Below are 21,980 nucleotides of genomic sequence, written 5' to 3' on the forward strand. Positions count from 1 at the left end.
TTAGTGACTGGGTAGATGATGGAGTCATTTGCTGCTGAGGAAAGGAATATAGGGAGAGGAGTGTGTTTCATGATGGGGTTGGCAGGCAAGCAAATGATGGGTTCAGGTTAGGGCATGTTGAATATGAGATGTCTGTTGGGCCTGTAAGTGGAGACATCCCCTGCTAGTGAGATATTCAGGTTTACAGATCAGGAAGGAACTTTGGTCTGTCTGTGTAGGTTGGGCTGAAATGCACGTAGCATTGGCTGAAAGAACAAATATGGCTGTGAGTGTCCAAATGGATTGTGAGGAGCGAGAAGAGAAAAGGGTAGGAATGAAACTCTGGGGAACGTCAAGATTTAAGGAGCCAGGGGGAGAGGAATAAAGTAGAGGAGATGAAGAGCTGAAAGATTATGAAGGAAACAAGAGGGCACTTCAAGGAGCGAGTGAGCAACCTCATCAAATGCTGTGGAGGTCACCTGTGATAGGGCAGAGCCGTTATCGGTGGCATCTGGCATTTGATGGTGACTGGGGACAGGCACCAAGTTGCAATGTTTTGAGGAGTGGACGAAAAGTCACAAAAGGGAAACAAAGTGGGTATATTCTTCTTCTTAAAAGCTTTACCAGAGGAAGAAGAGAAAGGACAGTGGCTAAAGGGAGTTACAGGGTAGAAGACTTCCTGATCATTTTGAAATCCTTCACAGCAGGTGGTACAATACTTGGGATTTTGGAGGTACACAGTTAAACATTCTTGAATGGAGTATTCTGTCATCTTGCCTAATTCTTTCACTTCATGTTGTTCCTTGTCTTCCTTATTTTCTTCCTCTTCCCTAACCCAACAGGAAATGCAGATAAGCTGCAATTCCTTGATCAATTACTAGGTGGAAGACATAGAGCTTGTTTCTTCTGCAGTGGCTAAACAGTTTGTATGTAATAGGAACTTCAGTATGCACTTGAAGTGGAAAAGGTAAGAAAGAAGCCAGGTCACAAGAAACATAGATATGACAGAGAAAGCATCGGTGTTGCATTCAGGTATTCTTTCGGTTGGGTTTTATTTCCAAATAAATATAGGTATATGGCAAAACCTTATTCAAGGAACAAAATAACTACTCCATGGGAGGCTTACAAAAGAGATGGATGGCATTGAGTGGATTCAATGAAAATGTGGGTAGCGTATATTTTCAGGAAATCTAAGGATACTAAAAGCCTATTTAAAATAGTATCCAACTTGATCTTGATAACCGAAGATATTTCAAAGCATCAGGATTGGGTCTAATCACTTATGTTAAATTAAGGTCACATATGGGAATTGCTTTTGACCAGACAGTTTCATGCTCCTGAATAAAAAGGCTCTAATAAAGTTTGATCTTTGAATGCCTATCATGTATTATCAAGCCTATCATTTTCTCCATCAAAGAAAATATAGTCAGAAGTCAGAAAATAAGGGAGTGGGGAGGGGGAGCGGTCAGGACAGAACAATCTAACATTTCTGCATCAATTGAGACCATTCTCTGTTATCTGTACTCACATAGTAAGCACACATCACTTTATTTCTTGCTTTTGCTTCTTATCATATTTTTACACTTTCAATATCATTAAGTAACACCCTTTTTTCCTCTATGATAGCTGGTGTCACAGGTGCTTTTTTCCCTCCTTTTTATTACTTTTGGCAGTAGAGAGAATTTTTTTTCTCTCCCATTGACCCGTACCTATTCCTAGCAAATTCACTGCTTTATGACAAGCGCCAACATGGTCATACGCAGTTGCAATTTATCTTTGCACGCAGCTGGTCTGTGTGCATGTGTGTCTGTGTGAGTGTTCTTCTCTCCCATTGTTTGGCTCCTTTTAACTCCACTCAGATCTCTCTAATCACAGTTTGGAATTCACCTGAATTTCCCTGCTGTGAGAGCTGAAAAAGCTGACATCAAGTTGCTAAGACCACAGCTCTGAAAAGGAAATAGCACATCTTTATTGGTGGAGCACATTAAAAGAGGTGAATGTGAGGTTTTTAAGTAAGATGCTGCATACGCATAACCTCTAGGTGCTTGACAGTGACATTGTCCCACACGTTGGCCATCTCCTCCATAATTAAAGAAAAGCTTTGAAAAAAGAATAGAAGTGTTTGATTTTTCACACTAAAACATTATTCTGGGAATTCAGAGCCCACAGCTTGCTATGCCCAATCCAAAGCATGGAAATTGTTCACACAAATCCTTTCATGAGGCTGAGGGAGACTTCAGCATTCCAGCTATTTTCTGCTCTGAGGGAAACATTTTAATTTCTTATGATTTCTTATGTGCCCATTCACAAGATTAGTTTTCTTTTTTTCTTAAAAAAAAAAAAAAAAAAGCAAGTTGCTATAGTGACAATCATCTATCACAGAGCCCTTACTTGAGTAGTTACAAACGCTGCTTGTTAAACAAGCAGCCCCTTGTGCCACATGGAAGGTCAGAGAGAAACATCAGCATATCAAGATTGCCAAAGATTAACTAAATGGTGAAAATAAAAAAAAATTAAAAAAAATGGAAACGGAAGCTTTAATGGATTCTTTCCTCGGACAGGGCACTCTATACATAACACAGCTATTTCTTTACCACAAAGCCAACGGAACAACTTCATAGTGATCACACCTGACAGGGCCTTGAAGAAAGCAAGGAAGGAGAAATGAGCTTAGGCCATTCCCAAAGATAGTCAGATGTCTGGTTTTTGCTAAAAACTCAGCAGCCATGTTGTGTGGCATGAAGCATGACCTGGGGCAGTGTCCATCTCAAGAGAGTGGCCTCGGGCTTGCTGCTCAGAGGCCTTGGAGGGAAAGCAGGGCTCAATCCAAGAACCTGTGTACATCCATTTCCTTTTCCTGGGGGTAGCTGGACTAAAATGCCTGAGCCATTGGGTATGCTTCCTGACTTAAGCAAATGTCATGAGGAGTATTTGTGCAAAGATCATTGCAGTCTATGAAGTACTAACAAGATATGAAAAGCCATCACAGGACCAGAAGGAGACCATTCTTCCCTCCCCTCTGATTCTACTTTCTAGGCAGGACAGGCCTCTGACCTCCCACTCTTGCCCCAGCTTGACCTTCCATGATCATACGTCTGCTATCTATGCATTAGCCTTCCCTTTCTTCCATAGGCCTATTAGTTTGAAAGAATAACTGATAATACATTCCTAAGGCTTGATTGACTCATAACTTTTTGTGATATAAGGACCATAGCTGGCTTAATTGAAAGTGTTCTCAGAAAGAAACAGAAAAAGGGAGGCAAGAAAGCATGAGGGCCACTTGGTCAGCTGCTGAGAAGAAACACCGGGCTTTCCCTTTCTGGTTGTGGGCTAAGCAAAAGCTCACCCTCTGTACTAGGGGCTCTCTCTGCATTTGAGTCACGGAAAATGAGTGAGCAAATAGGCAACAATGCAGAAATGTGTTTGGCTTCATCTTTTATGAACAATCTGAATTCAGTTTGCATTTTGCAGCAAAAACAAGGATAGTTTTTCTAGAAGATAGATGGGAAGGAGGAAGAGGAGGAGGAGAATAGAACACAATAGAGAAGTCTTTCAAAGACAAAAAAAAAAAATTTTGTAGTTTCTTTTTCTTAAGTGACAAGCTAGGGCTACTCACATTTAATCATGCTGTTCTAAAGGAAGCACATTGTGCCAAAATTTCTATGAGGAGAATTTCACTGCCCTGCATTGTTTTATTTCAGACTGCTCTTTACTTTGAGTCTGTATTTTCAAATTCTTTCTTTGAATATTTATGCCCTTAGGCAGACATATTAACTCATTTTACATTGAGAATCTCATTACATCAAGTAAAAATCCTAAGCCTGATAAAATGATTTACCCCCTCAATTTAACTTTTATTTTAGTCTCCCACCAGCTTCCCTGAAGTAGATTTGCTGCCAAGCTATAATACTATTTTAGACTGAGTCATCCAAGCACACTGAACAGCTTTTACTCCGCTCCTAATGTTTCTCCATCCCCGTTGTTTGGGAAAGAAAAAAAAAAAAAAAAAAAAAAAGGAACGTGTTTTTCTGTGGGTTTGCATTTGAAATGGTTAGGAATGATGAAGAAAGAAAAATAGGAGGCTTTAATCCAGGGTGTTTGGCCCCTAGGGAACACAGACTACTCTCTTCCCCATCTCTTAACACCTTAAAGGGGGTCTGCAGTGCTATACATTTTTAAGCTCTACTGAGGCCTTGAAACCAGCGAATGCATATGAAGGAGGTTATATTAAGTTTAAGTACACAATGCTTCATTTATTCATGGAGAGAAATTGAAATCATTCATAGAGAGCGTAGTTGAAAATACCTACTGGAAAAATTAAAAATAAAAATAAAACATTTGATGATCCTGTTCTAGGAAATTGACATACCATCTTCAGAGTTGGAGAATTCCAAAAAAATTTAGGGAAACAGGCCTTGTTTTTTTTTAAACATTTGATTCAATTATTTTTAATTTGTTAAGTTTTTTTTCAGAGGCAGAATCTTGCTACATTGCCCAGGCCGGTCCTGAACTCCTGGCCGCAAGTGATTCTCCTGCCTTGGCCTCCCAAAGTGCTGGGATTACAAGCATGAGCCACCATGCCTGGCCCTGGGAATCACGTCTTCTGAGGGAAATCCCGACCATTCCTTGATGGTTCAGACTTTGCCACGGGCAAAAGAGATTCCAGACTGAGAAATGCACCAAGAGTCTTGGAGGGAAATCAGTGTAGAGGTACCAGATTTCAGTTTCTATCACCTGATTTCATCATTTGATCCTAATCTCCTCAACTTCTGTTCCTTCTCACTCTCTCTTCCCTCCCCACTCAGAACCTCAATTTCAAATGAATTCATGCAAATCAACCCCACCTATCTCTGCTTTTGCAAGTCCCACTCTCCAGGCTCTGGCTTCTGTAGCTTGTGATCTCGTATACTCACACCCTCCCTAGACTCTTACTGATTTCTACTGCTGGCTGTGCTGATGGGAAAACCCAAAATATTTTTGGAAATAAAGAAGTAGCATCTAAAGTTTCACCAGAGAGGCTTTCACCGAAAGGGAATTGTGAATACTGAGAAGTGTTGCCGGCCTCCCTCCTTTCTGAACTCCTTGAGAGCTGGTTAAATGGCAGATTTGAGACCCCCACATAGGTATCTTTTCAGTAAAGGTTCAGGCCTCATCTGTTGAGCTACCATGGCAAGGATTCAGTATACCTGGAATGCTAAACAGAGCCAAGAACTCTGACAGCAATAGGCAAAGAAATAAACAGGAGTAGAGTGGGTGGAGAGGGAAGACGTGAGCTGGCTGGGATCAAAAACGCTGTTGTCAGGATCTCTAGTGGGGCAGAGACAGCAGTATGGAGCTTGGTTAGCAACTGAGTTGTCAGAGGTAAGTTCCTGCTGAAGTTCTTCAGGAGAGGACGTGAAAGTTCATGGGCTGGCATAGGTCATAGATGGAAACTGCAAACAAAGATACGAGGCAGTGGGATTTCAAGGGTAGATATTAAATGTTTGGTGCTGTGAGACAGATTATTGGTCGTGTGTGTGTGTGTGTGTGTGTGTGTGTGTGTGTGTGTGGTTTTTTTTTTTTTTTTTTCCCGGTAAGAGACAGGGCCTTTCTCTGTGCCCAGGCTGGAGTGCAGTGGCTTGATCATACTTGCTGTAACATCAAACTCCTGGGCTTAAGAGATTCTCCTGTCTTAGCCTAAAAAGTAGCTGGGACTACAGGTGATTACCATCATGCATGGCTAAGTTTTTTTTGTTTTGTTTTTTTTTTTGTTTTTTTTTGGTAGAGGTGGGGTGGGGGTCTTGCTAGAATTGCCCAGGTTGGTCTTGAACTTTTGGTCTCAAGCAATCCTCATGCCTCAGCAAAAGCACTGGGATTACAGGCAAGAACCACCACACCTGGCGGATTTTTTTTTTTAAACCCCATTCATACTCCAAGTAATCCTGGCTCAGAAATTATATTAATTCAACTGACCAATATGTGTCTCACTTGTTACCTCCTGCAGGGTCTAATCAGTACAAGCATTTGACAAATATTAAGTACCTACATGTGGGTTCTGTTATACATGTGTGAGATTTTGTTGGGAACAAGCAGACAACAGTCTCTGTGTTCAAGGAGTCATTGGAGTTCAGTGGGAAAGACTGACAATTAATGAATAAACATAAAATGTCAGGAAGTGATGAACGCTCCAGAGAAACATAAAGCAGAGCAAGGGAAGAGAGGGTATTCTGTTTTACAGGATGGTCAGTGATAGTGGGTAGATACCTGAATCAAAAGAAGGCAGCTACAAGCATTCCAGGTCCCAGAATCTCAACTTGGGGCACTGAGAGGTAGAATGGACCAAGTAAGTCTGGTCCCATCTTAGTGTCTATTCAGGCAATGTTTTCATAGGTTCCTGAAGAATCTGGCTTTGATGAACTTGAAGAGCTCTCTCAGCACAACTATGAAAACTAGACTCTGGGTCTGAGAGGGTCTCCCCAAGGCTGGCAGACTTTTTTTTTTTCCCCACCCTGCCAAGTCTGAGGCCAGGAAGCTAGGTATCCACTGGGTTTCTAATGTAGCAACACAGACAGCAGAGGGGCACTCAGCTCCTATAAATAACATACGTTGTCTTAGTTAGAGGCAGGGCAGTACTTCTTGGTTTCCCTTTATACTGCTATAAGCGTGAATAATGCACTTCTGCTTGAAATTCTACATGCTTTTTCTTCCCCATCAGACTCTAACTGTATACCTGTATACTAACGTTTGCATATGTCCCTTCTCACTGGGTGGGTTCTTACATGGACTCAAGGTAGTCTATGCTTCATTCTCTGGGGATGACAGACAAGAGATGACAAAGACAGCACTCAGATATTCCAACCCAACCTGCAGAAGGGCCATATTGTAACACTGAAGATTTGGACTCTCTTGGCCCCTTGTATTGCAGTGAGACCCAAACACAGTTGGTCTGTAGCACAATGTACCTTTTCTGTGTTCTACCCTGGTCTGACAACACGGCAAGTAGGAGGTCCTGGCTTGTGTGTGTAATTTAGAGACAGGTTTTGTACTCAACTGCTAAGCTTTCTTGTGTTCAGCCACTGGGACATATGGAGCTGAACTCTCAGAATCTCTGCAGGATTGGGAGGAAGAAGGTGGAAAAACAAATCAGGTTTCCAAAGTGCCTCTACTAAACAAGTGATTCCTTTAGCTTGAATGTTCTCCCCTCAGTGGAATATGGTGCTGATTCATATGTATGGCAAAGGGAATGAGGATTCCAATTTTTAGTTTATCAAGAGAATTACCCAATAATGGATATACTGAATATCTACTAAGTGCAAGGTACTATAGTAGCCTATAAAAGAAACACATAGAAATAAAATAATACATAGCATATGAGAAAACAAAAGCTAGGAATGTTTTCTAAAGAACAAAGTCAAAGATGTCAGCAAGAAGTTAATGGGTGCTAATAATAAATGGTGAATTGAATTGACAGCCATTAATTCAGGTATCTGAATGAACTGAATTATCTCCAGAAGGTTAAATTCCAATTTTTTTTCTTTGTGAGATTAAACAGAGACAATTTAAGATAGATAAAACTTAGACAAGGAGAGATGTGAGGGGAGGGCATCCCAAGGGAAGTGAATCTACAGCAAGTGTGGGGAGAAAGGAAATAAAAAAAATATGAAAGTCAATAAGGTACGGGCACAACACTAGCCTTGCAAATTTCCATAACTGGATTACCTTCACAAAGCAACATGGCCCAGACTCCTTGATATATCCAGTATCTGTCATGCTGCAAAGCTCTTTTTTATTTTTATTTTTGAGATAGGGTCTCACTCTGTTGCCTAGGCTGGAGTGCAGTGGTGTGATTACAGCTCACTACAGCCTCAACCTCCCGGGTTCAAAAGATCTTCCCACCTCAATCTCTTGAATAGCTGAGATTACAGGCACATGTCACCATAACTGGCTAATTTTTTTGTACTTTTTATGGGTACGTGGTTTTGCCACCTTGCCCAAGCTGATCTCAAACTCCTGAGCTCAAGCGATTTGCCTGCCTACCTTGGCCTCCCAAGTGCTGGGATTACAGACATGAGCCTCTGTGCCCAGCACAAAGTTGTGCTGAGAAAAGGGCTGCAGCAAGAATGAAATATGCAAATAAGCAATCATTAACATCTACCCCTTCACTACTCTGACAATATATAATCTTCCACTTAGATTAGACTGAAGATTCTTAGAACAAAAATGGTCTATAATCTGCTGAAAGCTCACCACACTCCAATACTTAAAAATTGTACTTAACCAACAATAAAGAAACTCTGCCGTCAAGGGACAATCAGAGTTATAATAAGAAACCTGGTAAAGGCCTAGAAAATAATCCGGTCTAGGGCTCTGCCTTTTACTAGGTGACTCCAAGCCATCCCAGAAACACTTCTGTTCTCTTCTTTATATACATACATATGCAGATCAAAGACTTCCAAAACTACCCTCATTTTGTAAGAAATAATTGTGATGAATACGAATCTGTCATTCTGTTGAATTCAACCAATATCCTGAAAGTGAAACCTATAATTGTAAGACACTGGGCTTGTGTCATGGCAGACACAAAGTTGACTGATATTTGATTCCTGCGTTCAGGAAGTACATCATCTGGTAGAGGAAGCAAACATGTATACAAATATCTATAAATCAAGGCAGTGAGTGATAAGGGGTCTAGGAGAGCATGCTAAACTTCAAGCTACTTGAGGGAAACAACTGTCTTTTTCATCTGCAGATTCCCAAAGCTTAGCAATGCCCAGTGATATGGTTTGGCTCTGTGTCCTCAACCAAATCTCATCTCCAATTGTCATCCCCAGTCAATGGAGGGGCCCGGTGGGAGGTGACTGGATCATGGGGACAGTTTCTCCATGCTTTTTCTTGATAGTTAGTGAGTTCTCAGGTTTAAAAGTGGCACTCCCTGCTTTGCTGTCTTTTTCCTGCTGCCATGTAAGACATGTCTTGCTTCCAATCATGCCTTCTGCCACGACTGTAAGTTTCCTGAGGCCTCCTCAGCCATGTGGAACTGTCAGTCAGTTAAACCTCTTTCCTTTATAAATTACCCAGTGTCAGGTATGTGTTTATAGCAGTGTGAAAATTGACTAATACACTCATCATGTAGTAATTTCGCAATAAATGTTTGTTGAACTAAGAAAGACATGCAAAGGGCTAAAAGAAAACAATATGGAGAGACAGGTTCACAATAATGAAGGTACAAACAATCTTCTGGTTCTGATTTAGGTCTTGAAGGGAGGAAAAGAACAGAATAAGTCAGGAAGTGATGCAAGAAAATCTCCTGCCTCTTCTTGCTTGGTCTGTAGTAAACATGAGTATGTCTAATGAACAGCCTTGTCATAATATTTCTACATAATCAGAGACAACAAATACTTCTTTTTCCTCTAGGCTAAACACAACCTCCCCCTTTAACCTTTCTTCTTGGTACCTTTTTCCTATTGTTTCATTCCATGCTTCTGCTTTTACTCTGAACCCTCCCATAGTCTCTCCATCCTAAAAGAATGATAACTCCTCTACCTCTATTGACTCTTAGAATGTGTAAGAACATTTTTATGTCCATTACTGTATTTGATTCTCATAATAATCCTGTGAGGTGGGTCAGGAAAGTCGCACTGTCCCTATTATAAGCAGAAATAAAGGCATTATTATGGTAGACAGAATAATGGCCTCTCTAAAGACATTCATGCCTTAATCCCTGGGACCTGTGAATATGTGACCTTACATGACAAAGAGATTGTATTCTATAATTTAGTTAAGAATCTTGAAATTAAGTTTTTACCCCAGATTATCCAGATGAATGCCATGTAATCACAAGGGTCCTTCCAAGGAAGGAGGCAGGAGAGTTGATGAAATTTGAAGATGCTCAGTGGCTCTGAAGATTGAAGGGAGCCATGAACCAAGGCATGCAGGCAGCTTTTCAAAGCTGGAACAGACCGGGGAACAGGCTGTCTCCGAGGGCCTCGGAAAAGAAGGCAGCCCTGCCGACACTGACTTTAGCCCAGTAAGGTCCGTTTCCATTTCCAGCCCCTAGAAGTGTAATGTGATGTATTTATGTTATTTTAAACAACTCAATTTGTGGTAGTTTATTACAGCAAAAATAGGAAACGAATACACTCACGGTTTAAGGACTCACTGAAATTCTCACATAACTCGCAATGATCAGAGCTAGGTCTAAAACTCTTGTAAGCCTGGCTCTATTCACCACTTAGTTCTTTCTCTTAGAGCCACCATATTTCCTTTAATTAACTCCTTCTTCCCCACACATCCTTTGCCTTGTTTCTTTCAAATCACTTATCATGATTTGTAATAATTTTATTTATTGAAATATTAGTTGTAGCTCTCCTCTTACTAGAATGCAAGTTCAACAAGAGGGCGCGGGCCCTACATTTGCTCACCATTGAGTCCTTAACACCTACAACAGTAGGCAGACAAATATATATTTGTGAGAAGATTCAGATCCTTAAGGCATGAGGATGCAACAGCTGAGTAGAGCCAGAGAGGCCATGATGGCGGCCCAAGGTCCACAGCAGATCTGAAGGGTCAGGAGTCATTTGTCCGCTTCTTTGGGAAGTTGAGAGGGAAAGTGTCTGATTGGTTGCTGTCCCTGATGACCCTAACAGAGGTCCTCTCCACATGCTGAGGTATGAAGCCACAAGCCCAGATCCTGACAGATCACACCACGGTGACACTTTACTTCTCCATCCTCTTCCTTAGTAAGCCTATCTCCCAGCCCCTTAAGCACTTTGTTACCACTCTGCATGTAATTGCTTCTGGATAATTATATCATTAACTCTTTGTAATTAATAATAAAAAATAAATCACATCCGTGGAGGGCTGTGGAGCAAAATGTCAGAGTAAGCAGTTGTCAGCTATTTTCCTTTCCATTGTCCTCATTCCCCTCCTCTCTCTAACCTTCTAAATTAGAATATCAGCCAAGTGGGGACCAAGAATTGTATTTTTAAAAGAGTCCCTGGATGCTGATGATGATCAGCGAAGTTTGGAAACCACTGACCTAGACGATGAGCATCCTCAGACACTAAAGGAGAAACTGAAGAATGAAGTTAAATTACAAAGATCTACATGTTTACTTAGTTCTTGCCTCCACATTGCTCATGGGATAGTGTCTTGCTCTTCTCAGTAATTCTGGGACAAGTGCTGTGATTGTGAACCTACAAAATGGGAAAATGGTACAACAGTCCCCTGGGAGGTAGCCAGATTCATAACTAATGAAAAAGTACTAATCTGAAGGCAGCCAGAGTCAGGAGGGCATGCAGGAGAGTTTGGATGCTGTTTCAGGTCACAGGCTCATTTCTGTAAGGAGAAAGAGAGACAGAAAGCTTCCTAGATCTCCTACTCTGCACCAGCCATGAAGAGAATCCAAATCCTCTCTTTGGCCCTGGGAGATCCTGGCTTCTCAGAGTCTCTCTCATCCCAGTGGTCTCAGATCTTGGTCAGAAATAAGCATACTTCCAGGGATATTTATTATAGTCTGTTTCCTCTGATATATAGATGTTCAATACTTGTTCAATTATAACTTGAACTGCCTGCTATGGGGGAAGCCATTAACACAAGGAGACATGATTCCCCAGTAACAGGAAGGAAAGAATTGGATTTGTCCAGTGGATATTATTAGCAGATAGCAAAAAGCATTTAACAGACATGTACTTTGGTGCAGTGTCAATAAACTCTCAATAAACATGCTTCAAAGAAGCACCATATTATTTTTGCCTAGCTTCAAATTTCAATTTCAGCTTCTCAAAGTGTTCTTTATTAATCATAATGAACCCATCCAGCATTAATATAAAACTGTTGTGATTAATGGGCTAGTGCCCTGGCATCCTTCAGGTCACCACAGTGAGGCATTCCTTTTGGCAGCATAAGGAAAAAATGAAAGATTACTAGACAGAAATGGGAAACCAACACCCTTAACTTTGTGTCTATTCCATATTCCCGTCTGCTATGGTTTTAACTGGCCTGTGAACTGACCTGTATGTGTTAACTACTGCCCTGGGGCGACAGCACAGAAAACCTCACAATTCTCCAGACACGTAGATACAGCTATGCCTTGGCCTCCTGGCTTGCAGATAATCTCTCTGAATTTCTAAAACATGACCCCTACTAAAGGCGTGGAAAATCTGTGGGTTTTTCCCCCCTAGGTTGATTCTCCAAACTCTCTCCCCTGGAGTTGCAGAAAGTCCTTCACCCTATTTAAGTGCCCTACTGTATATGGGTTCTGTGGAGCAGTCACAAAGAGAGGGGAAGAAAATCAGACAAAGAAGAGCTGCATAAGAAATGGATGTAGACGCCTGTAATCCCAGCACTTTGGGAGGCTGAGGCGGGCGGATCACGAGGTTAGGAGATTGAGACCATTCTGTCCAAAATGGTGAAACCCTGTCTCTACTAAAAATACAAAAATTAGCTGGGTGTGGTGGTGCGTGCCTGTAGTCCCAGCTACTCAGGAGGTGGAGGCAGGAGAACTGCTTGAACCCGGGAGGTGGAGGTTGCAGTGAGCTAAGATCGTGTCACTGCACTCCAGCCTGGCGCCTGACGACAGAGCAAGACTCTGTCTCAAAAAAAAAAAAAAAAAAAGAAAAGAAAAAGAAAAGAAAAAAAGAAAAAGAAAAAGAAATGGATGTAGGACAAGAAGGGAGTTGCATAAGAAATGGACGTAAGACAAATGCAAATCTTTTAGGCTGGGGTGTGTGTGTGTGTGTGTGTGTGTGTGTGTGTGTGTGTGTTTGAGGTTTTTTCTCCCCCATAGAAAATATAGGTGATTCAGCTGTAAGAAATTCTATTTCTAAGACTGCAGTAAACTATCACACCTGTAGGCTTTTATTCTTTACAGACGACTCTGTAAAATCAAAGGCAGCAAATCAGAATTTGGTGTGGTTTAGAGGGAATGCAACCACAGATTTCAGCCAAGAGGGAAAAGCTCAATTATACCATTCTTTACATGCCCAGTCTTGTACTCTGAAAGCCCCATGTAAGTGAAATGTGATCCACGATCATGGCCAGGGCAGAGGAAACATAAGCTGCAAGCCCCTGCATTATGCATAGTGAATATACTTTACGGTGTTGGTGCTGGAACAGCAGGTCTGATACCAGCTTGCCTGACGGCATGATGAGCAAGTATTTCTGAGTGATGTCATTACCTTTCAGGGACTGTATTTGACTCAGGAACTGGCTGAATCCATTTATTCAAAACCATTCAATGCTGAGGGTCCAGCCTTCTACTCTTGGATACTTTTGTGCACAGGACAATCAAGGAAGAAGGTCTAAGATGATGAGATGACCATGTTTGTTTCTCTCACAATCTCTTACTGCCCCCACTGCTGGAAGCATTCTTTCAATCCCCATTCTTCCACACCACAGACTGCAATCATAGCCAGCTCCTAAGCAGCCCTATAAAGGAAGAAACCACTAGATCTCCAAAAAATGTCATCATAATTTACCTGAGCAAGGTGTGCTTGAGAGACATTCTCAGTCTTTTTTTTCCTGGTAATCACAGATCTGCCTGCTTCTGCACTTGACTGAGCTCCTCCAGGTCAGGGAGCTTATCTGGCTGCTCACAGAGTCCTCCGCACCCCACCCAGAGACTCCCACCTAGTAAGAGCTCAGTACTGCTTGTTGAATAAAGAGACTGGCAATTTACCATTTGCCTCTGATGTGTTTAATGGCACAAATGTGTCTAGCTTTGTGGTTACATGCGGTGTCCCCAACTATGCTATGGTGCTTCCGTCCTGTAAAGTCTGAATTCAGATATGATGACATTTTTAGAGACTGCTTTACGGTAAGGTTGTACCAGTTATTCCATTTCCTCTGGAGTTACCAAATGATGGGGTGGAAAGCAAGGGAAGTAGCAGCCACTGCAGCCTTTATAAATAAGACACTTCTCTAAGCTGAGGAACAGTGTGCACAGATGGGGAAGGGAGGGAGAATGACATGGGCTTCACAGACAGAGGTTAAGAGTAACTGAGCTGGGCGTGGTGGCTTATGCCTATAATCCCAGCACTTTGGAAGGCTGAGGCTGGCGGATCATCTGAGGTAGGAGTTCGAGACCAGCCTGACCAACGTGGTGAAACCTCATCTCTAATACAAAAAGTTAGCTGGGTGTGGTTGCATGAGCCTGTAATCGCAGCTACTCGGGAGGCTGAGGTAGGAGAATCACTTGAACCTGGAAGGCAGAGGTTGCAGTGAGCTAAGACTGTGCCATCGCACTTCAGCCTGGGTGAAAATCGAAACTCCATCTCAAAAAGAAAAAGAGTAACCCCAGGAGGTGTTATGATTTAGAAATGACTGTCACGGTGAAGGGGAGGAAGGCAGCAAATCACGCTGCCATGTGTGTACCTATGCAACAATCTTGCACGTTCTTCACATGTACCCCAAAACCTAAAACGCAATTAAAAAAAAAAAAAGCTGCCCCTGACCCTGAGGCCTTCTGGGGTTGGTATCCTGCTTTCTGGGAGTCTCTCTAAAGTCCTCCTGTTCCTTTTCTCAATATGGAAGCAGGCTAACGAGGAAAGGTGAGGCACGCCTGGAAATAGAACGCGGGTTTAAGCCAAGAGGGGTGGGCGGAGTAATCAAGCCGGTCTCCTTCGGTGCATTCACCATCGCCCTTTTAAGGGCTCCTTGGGAGCCGAGGGACACCCACCCCACCCCACCCTACCCCACCAGGCTGCTGGAGTCCTGGGACCACCCGGGTCTGTGGCCCAAATCCTTCCTAGCTAGTGGAGAGGAGGCGGGCTTGGGCAGGATTGTGACATAAGATCGCCATGGTGACATGGAGCAGATCTAGACCCGAGCCTAATAAAGGTAGCATAAATAAAGGTGTCATAAAGGACAGGGCGGGGCGCATGCTTGTTAGGGACGTGAGTCTCTAGGCCCCAGAGGTGCGGGGCGCCAGCGCTTGTCAGGTCCCAGCTGCGTCTGTGGGCCCCATGGCCCCTACTCACGTGGCAACTATTGTGGCTACTAGTCCAGGAGGCTCAGCCTCTGGGGTGGGTCAAGGACCCGCTCCAGCTGACCTCTAACCCGCTGGGGCCGACTGAGCCCTGGTCTTCCCACTCCAATCTCCCATGGGAATCTCCCCATGTGCTTACTTTCCCCGCAGGCCCGGAGGCTTTGGTTACCTGGGGTCCTCTGCTTCCTCCCAGAGGTCAGCCCTGCCCCAGGAATCGACTGAAAATTTGGTTCCATTCCTGGACACGGATTCAGCTGGAGAGCTGTCCCCAGGGCCAGAGCCCTTCTAGTCTGCACACCCAGATCTGAATGACAAGCCGACTCGGCAAGAAAGGCTCCCAGAGGTGGGTCCAAGGCTGGACTGGGATCAGAACCAGACGCTAGTTCAGCCTCCTCGCCTCAAAAGTAAGGTTCAGACTACAGATCTAGATCAGGCTGCAGAGCATCAGGAAGATGAAATACTTGTTCCACCTCTAGACGGTAAGGATTCAAAAGCAACCGACTTTATAGTTTCTCCCAAGAACCTGAAGAAAGATCCAGCTCAGCATTGGAGGCTTGCTAAGGTTGTGGGAATTCCACGTCGATTCCACTTTCTCAATTCCATCTAGAGACCAAAACTCAAAATCCAGAGACCCTTGAAGAGATCCAGCCCGCTTCCCTACAGCAAGAAGCCTCAGCACAGTTTCCACAGGGAGAACCTTCTTCAACCCAGCAGGAGGCTCCAGCTCTGCCTTCACAGTCCCTTGAGGGGGTCCAGTCTTCTTCAACAGAGCAGGAGGCCGCTGTGCAGCAGTTACCTGCCTCTGAAGCGATCGTAGCTCACCCACTGACACAGCACGAGGTAGATGTTCCCTTTAAAAGTTGGTGTGACGCTCAGCACTCACACTTGCCCAATGTCACAGTCAAGCCTGTGGATGTGGAGCTTACGGGAACTCCAGAGCCAGGTAAGGAACTTACATCAAGCCAGGAACAGGCCACAGCTCAGCCTCCAGAGCACCTCGAGGAGGTGAACTCTTCCTCAACCCAATTAGAGGCCCCAGCTCAGACACCAGAGCATCCTGAGGAGAGGAAACCTTCTGCATCCCAGCAAGAGACCTCAGCTGAGCCTCCAGGGCCTCCCATGGAGGCTGAACCTTCCCCCAGTGAGCAGGAGCAGCCAGCTCAGCCTTTTGAGTCCTCTGGGAAGCCTGAACCTTCTCAGACCCAGAAGGAGACCCCAGCTCAGCCTCCCAAAGAGATGAAACGTTCTGCAATCCAAGAGGAGGCCCCAACTGAGCCTCCAGGTCCTCCTATGGAGCCTGAACTTTTCCCCAGTGAGCAGGAGTAGCCAGTTCAGCCTTCTGAGTTTCCTGCAGGGGCTGAACCTACTCTGACCCAGCAGGAGGCCCCAGCTCAGCCTCCACAGTCCTCTATGGTAAGTCTAGCTCGAGATCCACCAAATCATGAGCTGCCAGTTCAACCTCCAGATGAGGATCAAGCTCACTATAACTTGCACAACATTACAATTAAACCTACAGATGTGGAGACTATCATAATTTCAGAGCCTATCAAGGAGACAGAATCTTCCCAAGCCCAGCAGCAGGTCCCGACTCAGCCTCTGATGGAGGTGGAACCTTCTGTAACTGAACAGGGGACCCAACTGAACCTCCAGGTCCTCCTATGGAGCCTGAACGTTCCCCCAGTGAGCAGGAGCAGCCAGCTCAGCCTTCTGAATCCTCTGGGGAGCTTGAACCTTCTCAGACCCAGGAGGAGACCCCAGCTCAGCCTCTCAAAGAGATGGAATCTTCTGCAATCTAAGAGGAGACCCCAACGGAGCCTCCAGGTCCTCCTATGGAGCCTGAACTTTCCCCCAGTGAGCAGGAACAGCCAGCTCAGCCTCTGAGTCTTCCAGGAAGGTTGAATCTTCTCCAGCCCAATAGGAGTCCCCAGCCCAGCCTCCAGAATGTCATGAAGTAATAGTTTTACTGCAAGGTCACCATGAAGCTCAACATTCTGATTTGCCCAGTATCACTGTTACGCCCTCAGAGGTGCAGCTCACCATGGCAACAGAGCCTACTGCAGAGATGGGAACTTCTGCAATCCACCAGCAGGCTACAGCTCAGCTGTCAGGACCGATTAGGGATGGAGAACCTTCCCCCACCCAGCACGGGTGCCCACCTCTGCCTCCAGAGTCATTGGAAGAGGTTGGACCTTTACCAATTCAACAGGAGACTTCAGTTCAACCTCCAGAACCTATTAAGGATGAGAACCCCTCTCCAACCCAGCAGGAGGCTGCAGTTGAGCATCAACAGACCCCTGAGGAGGTTGAATCTCCTCTAAACCAGCACGAGACCCCAGCTCTGACTCCACAGCTCCCTAATGAAGTTGTAGCTCAACCTCCAGAGCATCATGAGGTACCAGTTTCTCCTCTAAGTCACGACCAAGTCCAGCCTCCAACATTGCACAATGTCACTGTTAAACCTGTGGATCACATCATTACCATGACTCCATATTCCACTCATCATGTTGAAATTTTAACCCAACAGGGGGCCCCAGCTCAGTTCTTAATGTCCCCTGAGCAGTTTCAATGTTTGTAAGAGATTATAATTCAGCAGCTAAATACCCCTGAAAATGATGAACTTCCTCCAGTCCGTCAAGAGCCCAGAATTCAGCCTCCAACTCAGCTCTCCACAGACTTTGAAAGTCCATTGAGTGATGAGGTGGTATTTTCACCTCTAGACCTGTCTCCAATATTCAGAAGTAAGTCACCGTTGCCTAATACCACAGTTAAAAATGTGGATCTGGAGCTTACCATACCTACAGCAGTCACTATGGAGGTTGAACCTTCTCCAGTCCAGCAGGACAACCATCCTATTCCCACTGAGCAGGCAGACATTTTTCTAGTCCAGCCTGATCTCCGTTCCCCACTTCTGCATTCTCCTGAAAAGATTAAATTTCCAGTCCAGCAAGAGGCCACAATTCAGACTCCAGATTCTCCTAAGGAGGTAGAACCTTCTCCAGTCTGGCAAGAGTTCCGAGCTGAATCACCATTGTCCCTTAAGGAGGTTGAACCATCTGTAACCCAGAAGGAAGCCTCAGGTCATCCTCCGAAGTTCACGGAAGAGATCAGCCCTCCACTGCAGCAGGAGATACCAGCTCAGCCATCAGAGCCACCTGGGAAGGTCGAACTATCTCTTGTCCTACAGCAGGACCCAACTCAGCTTTTAGAGCCACCTAAAGAGGTAGGATCCTCTCCAGTCCAGCAAGCAGTCCCTGCTCAGTCTTCAGAGCCCCCTATGGTGATAGAACCCTCTCTGACTCAGCGGATCTCCCCAACTTTGCCTCCAGAGTTGCCTGAAGAGGTGGAACCATCTCTAACTCAGCAGGACGTTCCAGCTCAGATTCCAGAGCCTCCTATGGAGGCAGAACCTTCTCCACCCCAGCAGGAGGCCATACTTCAGGCTCCAGAGCCCCCTAAGGAGGTGGAAACTTCAAGTCAGCAGATGGTCCCAGCTCAGGTTCCAGAGCCACCTAAGGAGGTTGCAGCTCAACCTCCAGCTCATTATGAGTTGACAATTCCAACACCAGGTCAGGATCAAGGTCAGCATTCGACATCGCCTAGTGTCACAGTTCAACCTTTGGACCTGGGACTTACCATCACTCCAGAATCCATGACAGAGGTTGAACTGTCTCCAACCATGCAGGAGACTCCAACTCAGCCTCCTAAGAAAGTTGTACCCCAACTTCCAGTATATCAAGAGGTAACAGTTCCAACACCAGGTCAGGATCAAGCTCAGCATCCAGTGTCACCCAGCGTTACAGTTCTACCTTTGGACCTGGGACTTACCATACCTCCAGAACCCACTACGGAGGTTGAACATTCTACACCCCTGAAGAAGACTGTAGTGACTCCAATGCACCCTAAGATGATACTTCCACATCCAGACGAAGTTCAGACTCAGCATTCAAACCTGACTCAAGCCACACTTCAACCTTTGGATCTGGGGTTCACCATCACTCCCGAATCCACTACAGAGGTTGAACCTTCCACAGCTACAGCTCCTCCTCCAAAACACCCTGAGGTGACACTTCCACCTTCAGACAAGGGTCAGACTCAGCATTCAAACCTGACTCAAGTCACAGTTCAGCCGCTGGACCTAGAGGTTACCATAACTACAGAACCTACTACAGAGGTTAAACCATCTCCAGCCACAGAGGAGACCTCAACTCAGCCTCCAGATCTGGGGCTTGCTATAACTCCAGAACCCACTACAGAGGCTGGACATTCTGCATCTGCAGCCCTGGAGAAGACTACAGCTACTCGTCCAGACCAGGTTCAGACTCAGTATCAAAACCTGACTGATGTCACAGGTCCACCTACTGATCTAGAACCTACTCAGGATTCATTGGTGTAGTCTGAAAGTTACATCCAAAATAAGACTTTAACCGCACCAGAGGAACAGGCCTCTGCAAGCACCAACATCTGTGAGCTCTGTACCTGCAGAGATGAGACGCTGTCGTGTACTGATCACTGCCCAAAGCGGAGGCTCCGCCACGTGCCTGTGCCAGAGCCCAAGACCTACAACGGCACCTTCACCGTCTTGTAAGAATCACCTTTCCTCCGTTGTCCTCTGTGTCCTGCCTGACATGGCAGCCTTTTCCTGGAGGTCTTCCTGGGCCTCCTTTATCTCCCCAAGCCATACGGACAGCTGACTTTCTGCTTTCATCTTTGCTCGTCCACTCCTCCTTCTCCTCATTCTCCTATACTGTTAGGCCCCTTCTCCAGTCGTTTGCTTGTGATTGCTCAGCAACATACATATTAAATGTGCAAACAAATTGCTGAGTAAAAGAAGTGATACAGGAAAAACAAAAGAAAGAAAGAAATGACTGTCACAATTCTGTGGGCGATTGATTCCTTCACTATCTCCTCAAGGTTCTGTTTCTACCAATGTTCCAAAAGACATTCATCTTCCCTCCCTCTCTTCCACACACAGCGTTACTCTGTGTTGGAAGTGGGAGACAGGCATGAATAAGATGTGTCTCTGCCTTCGGGCACTCACAGCAAGGTGGGAAGGAGTGGTGTGTCAGCAAGTAATTCTAATACAGGATGCTCTCTGGTTTGATTCCAGTGTGCTACAGTACGACAATCAACTAAGAAGAATAGAGAGTCTGATCCTGGCTTTACTACTACTTTTTAACAAGTCAACCCTAGGTTCCTCATCTGTAAAAGGTAAATCATAATACTTACTTTACCTAACAAAGAGGGTTGAGTTGTTTCAAATATTTATTGAGATAATCCATAAAAATGCACACTCAAAGGATAAAGTTCTATAGATGCCAAGCCTCCTTCTCTTTATCATCATCATCACACCACTATCAGCATTATGATTTCATCTATTTAAACATGTGTGTATGTGTGTGTGGGGGGGTGGGCAGAGACTGCACGTGCACCGATGTGCATACACCTAGTGAAAGGGCATGAAAGAAGGAGGGAAGGAGGCCACAGATCAGGAAAATACTTCAAAGGGTCCATGTGAAACCAGGAATCAAATGCTAAACCTGCCACGATTTACAAAAAGAAGCTACTTATATATAATGCTCAGATGCGGCTTTCTCAAGGTATTCTCAATCCTGGCTCCTTCGGCTTCTGCTTCCTCCCGTGTCATCTACTGGTAAGAATGCGTGATGGCTACGTTAATTGACACCTGTCTCCTAAATTGGGCCTCTTGTTACATATTACATAAGCCCCATTTTATTATTTTATTATTACCTCTTGATAAAGCATTATCTGCTTGTGGCCACTAAGCTACCGCTTTGGAAGAAAAGACATTTCTGGCTTTTCCTAAGGGAGTTAATGAGTTGCCCTTGAATGACCTGAGAAGTTCATTATTTCTACAGATTATTAGGGGTAGAGGCAGAGAAGCAACTAAACTGAGAGGGGAAGAGACAGACACTGGACACAGACTGTGGTTATTCAAGCAGGAGCACTTTACCTTGCACAGGGCGACCTTTAGGCTGTGGGATCCCTGAGCCACACTGTGCAGGGATGGCACAAAAATATTCTGCCCATCTCCTAGTCTCAGCACCCTGGGACTTGTTAGGGGAAAGTGCAAGGAGGCATGGGGTGACATCTGTCACACAAATGGGTGGTGGCTGCTGGAGAAAGGCTCTGAACCCCACTAGACAAACATCAGTTTTACAAAAGAGGATGGTGTCTTACTCTTCTCAGTAATTCTAGGACAAGTGCTGCAATTGTGAACCTACAAGATGGGAAAATAGTACAACAGTCTCCTGGGAGGTAGCCAGACTGACATGTGTGGACCCAGTCTCTCTGGGGTCTGGGCAAGTGGACAGGGAAGAGGCAGGTTCTGTAGTGTGTGTGCTGGGTTGGCACACATATCACAAAATCCTAAATGTGTCAGTACTATCTGCCTGCTCTCCGTTCTCTGTGCCATGAACAGTTTGTGTTATTTATGACCCCAGTAGCCCTTGACATGTTACTAATGGTGAACTCAAAGGCAATGAGAAAAGGTCCTCCAGCAAGAGAAGCATAAAATGAGGCTCTTAATCATCTCCTCTTCCCTTTGCTTGTCATAATCCAGGAAGGCTTTTTTGTACAGCATTAGACCCAGCAATTATATGAATCTGGCCATGGGGCTGATGAAGAAAGTTAGGGATCAAAGCGTTCTTTATGGGACACTTAGCTGCTGAGAAGCAAAAGGCATAGATTCTGGTTGTAACTGTATCATTGGGCAGGATAAGAGTGGGAAAGAGGCCCACAGTGGTCCCTGACCTATAGAAACCCCTAATTCACATGCAGAGCAGGAACTTAGACCTCAGGTCGAGCCTTTCCTGGGACACCAGGAAAAAACTTTCCTTCTGATACAGTCGTAATACTTTTGTGACATGCTGACTTATAAGCCCTAACTATGCAGTTAACATCTGTGATGTGCAAGGCGTTATTCTGGGAGTTCTGAGGGATACAGGGCATTGTCACTGGTCTCCTGGAACTCAGAGTCTAGTTAAAAAGATAAATGATAGAAACAGAAACATAAGAT

The 21,980-nt window shown here is 44.7% G+C and overlaps 2 protein-coding genes and 2 pseudogenes across 2 annotated transcripts in view; 3 read left to right on the forward strand and 1 right to left on the reverse strand.

Annotated features, from left to right (window-relative positions):
* MAML2 (mastermind like transcriptional coactivator 2) overlaps positions 1-21,980 on the reverse strand; it is a 374,517-nt gene that overhangs the window by 132,845 nt on the left and 219,692 nt on the right. The gene's annotated exons all lie outside the window — the stretch shown is intronic.
* On the forward strand, positions 9,876-15,655 carry LOC141584774 (leucine-rich repeat-containing protein 37B-like; annotated as a pseudogene).
* LOC141584775 (uncharacterized) lies at positions 16,603-17,519 on the forward strand (annotated as a pseudogene).
* On the forward strand, positions 17,750-19,688 carry LOC141584776 (leucine-rich repeat-containing protein 37A2-like). Its single transcript, XM_074400310.1, is given in 1 exon segment — positions 17,750-19,688. A coding segment is annotated over 1 exon segment (1,776 nt). The 5' UTR covers positions 17,750-17,753; the 3' UTR covers positions 19,530-19,688.

This window comes from Saimiri boliviensis, chromosome 6 (genome assembly GCF_048565385.1).
Source record: "Saimiri boliviensis isolate mSaiBol1 chromosome 6, mSaiBol1.pri, whole genome shotgun sequence".
Taxonomy (NCBI): Eukaryota; Metazoa; Chordata; class Mammalia; order Primates; family Cebidae; genus Saimiri; species Saimiri boliviensis.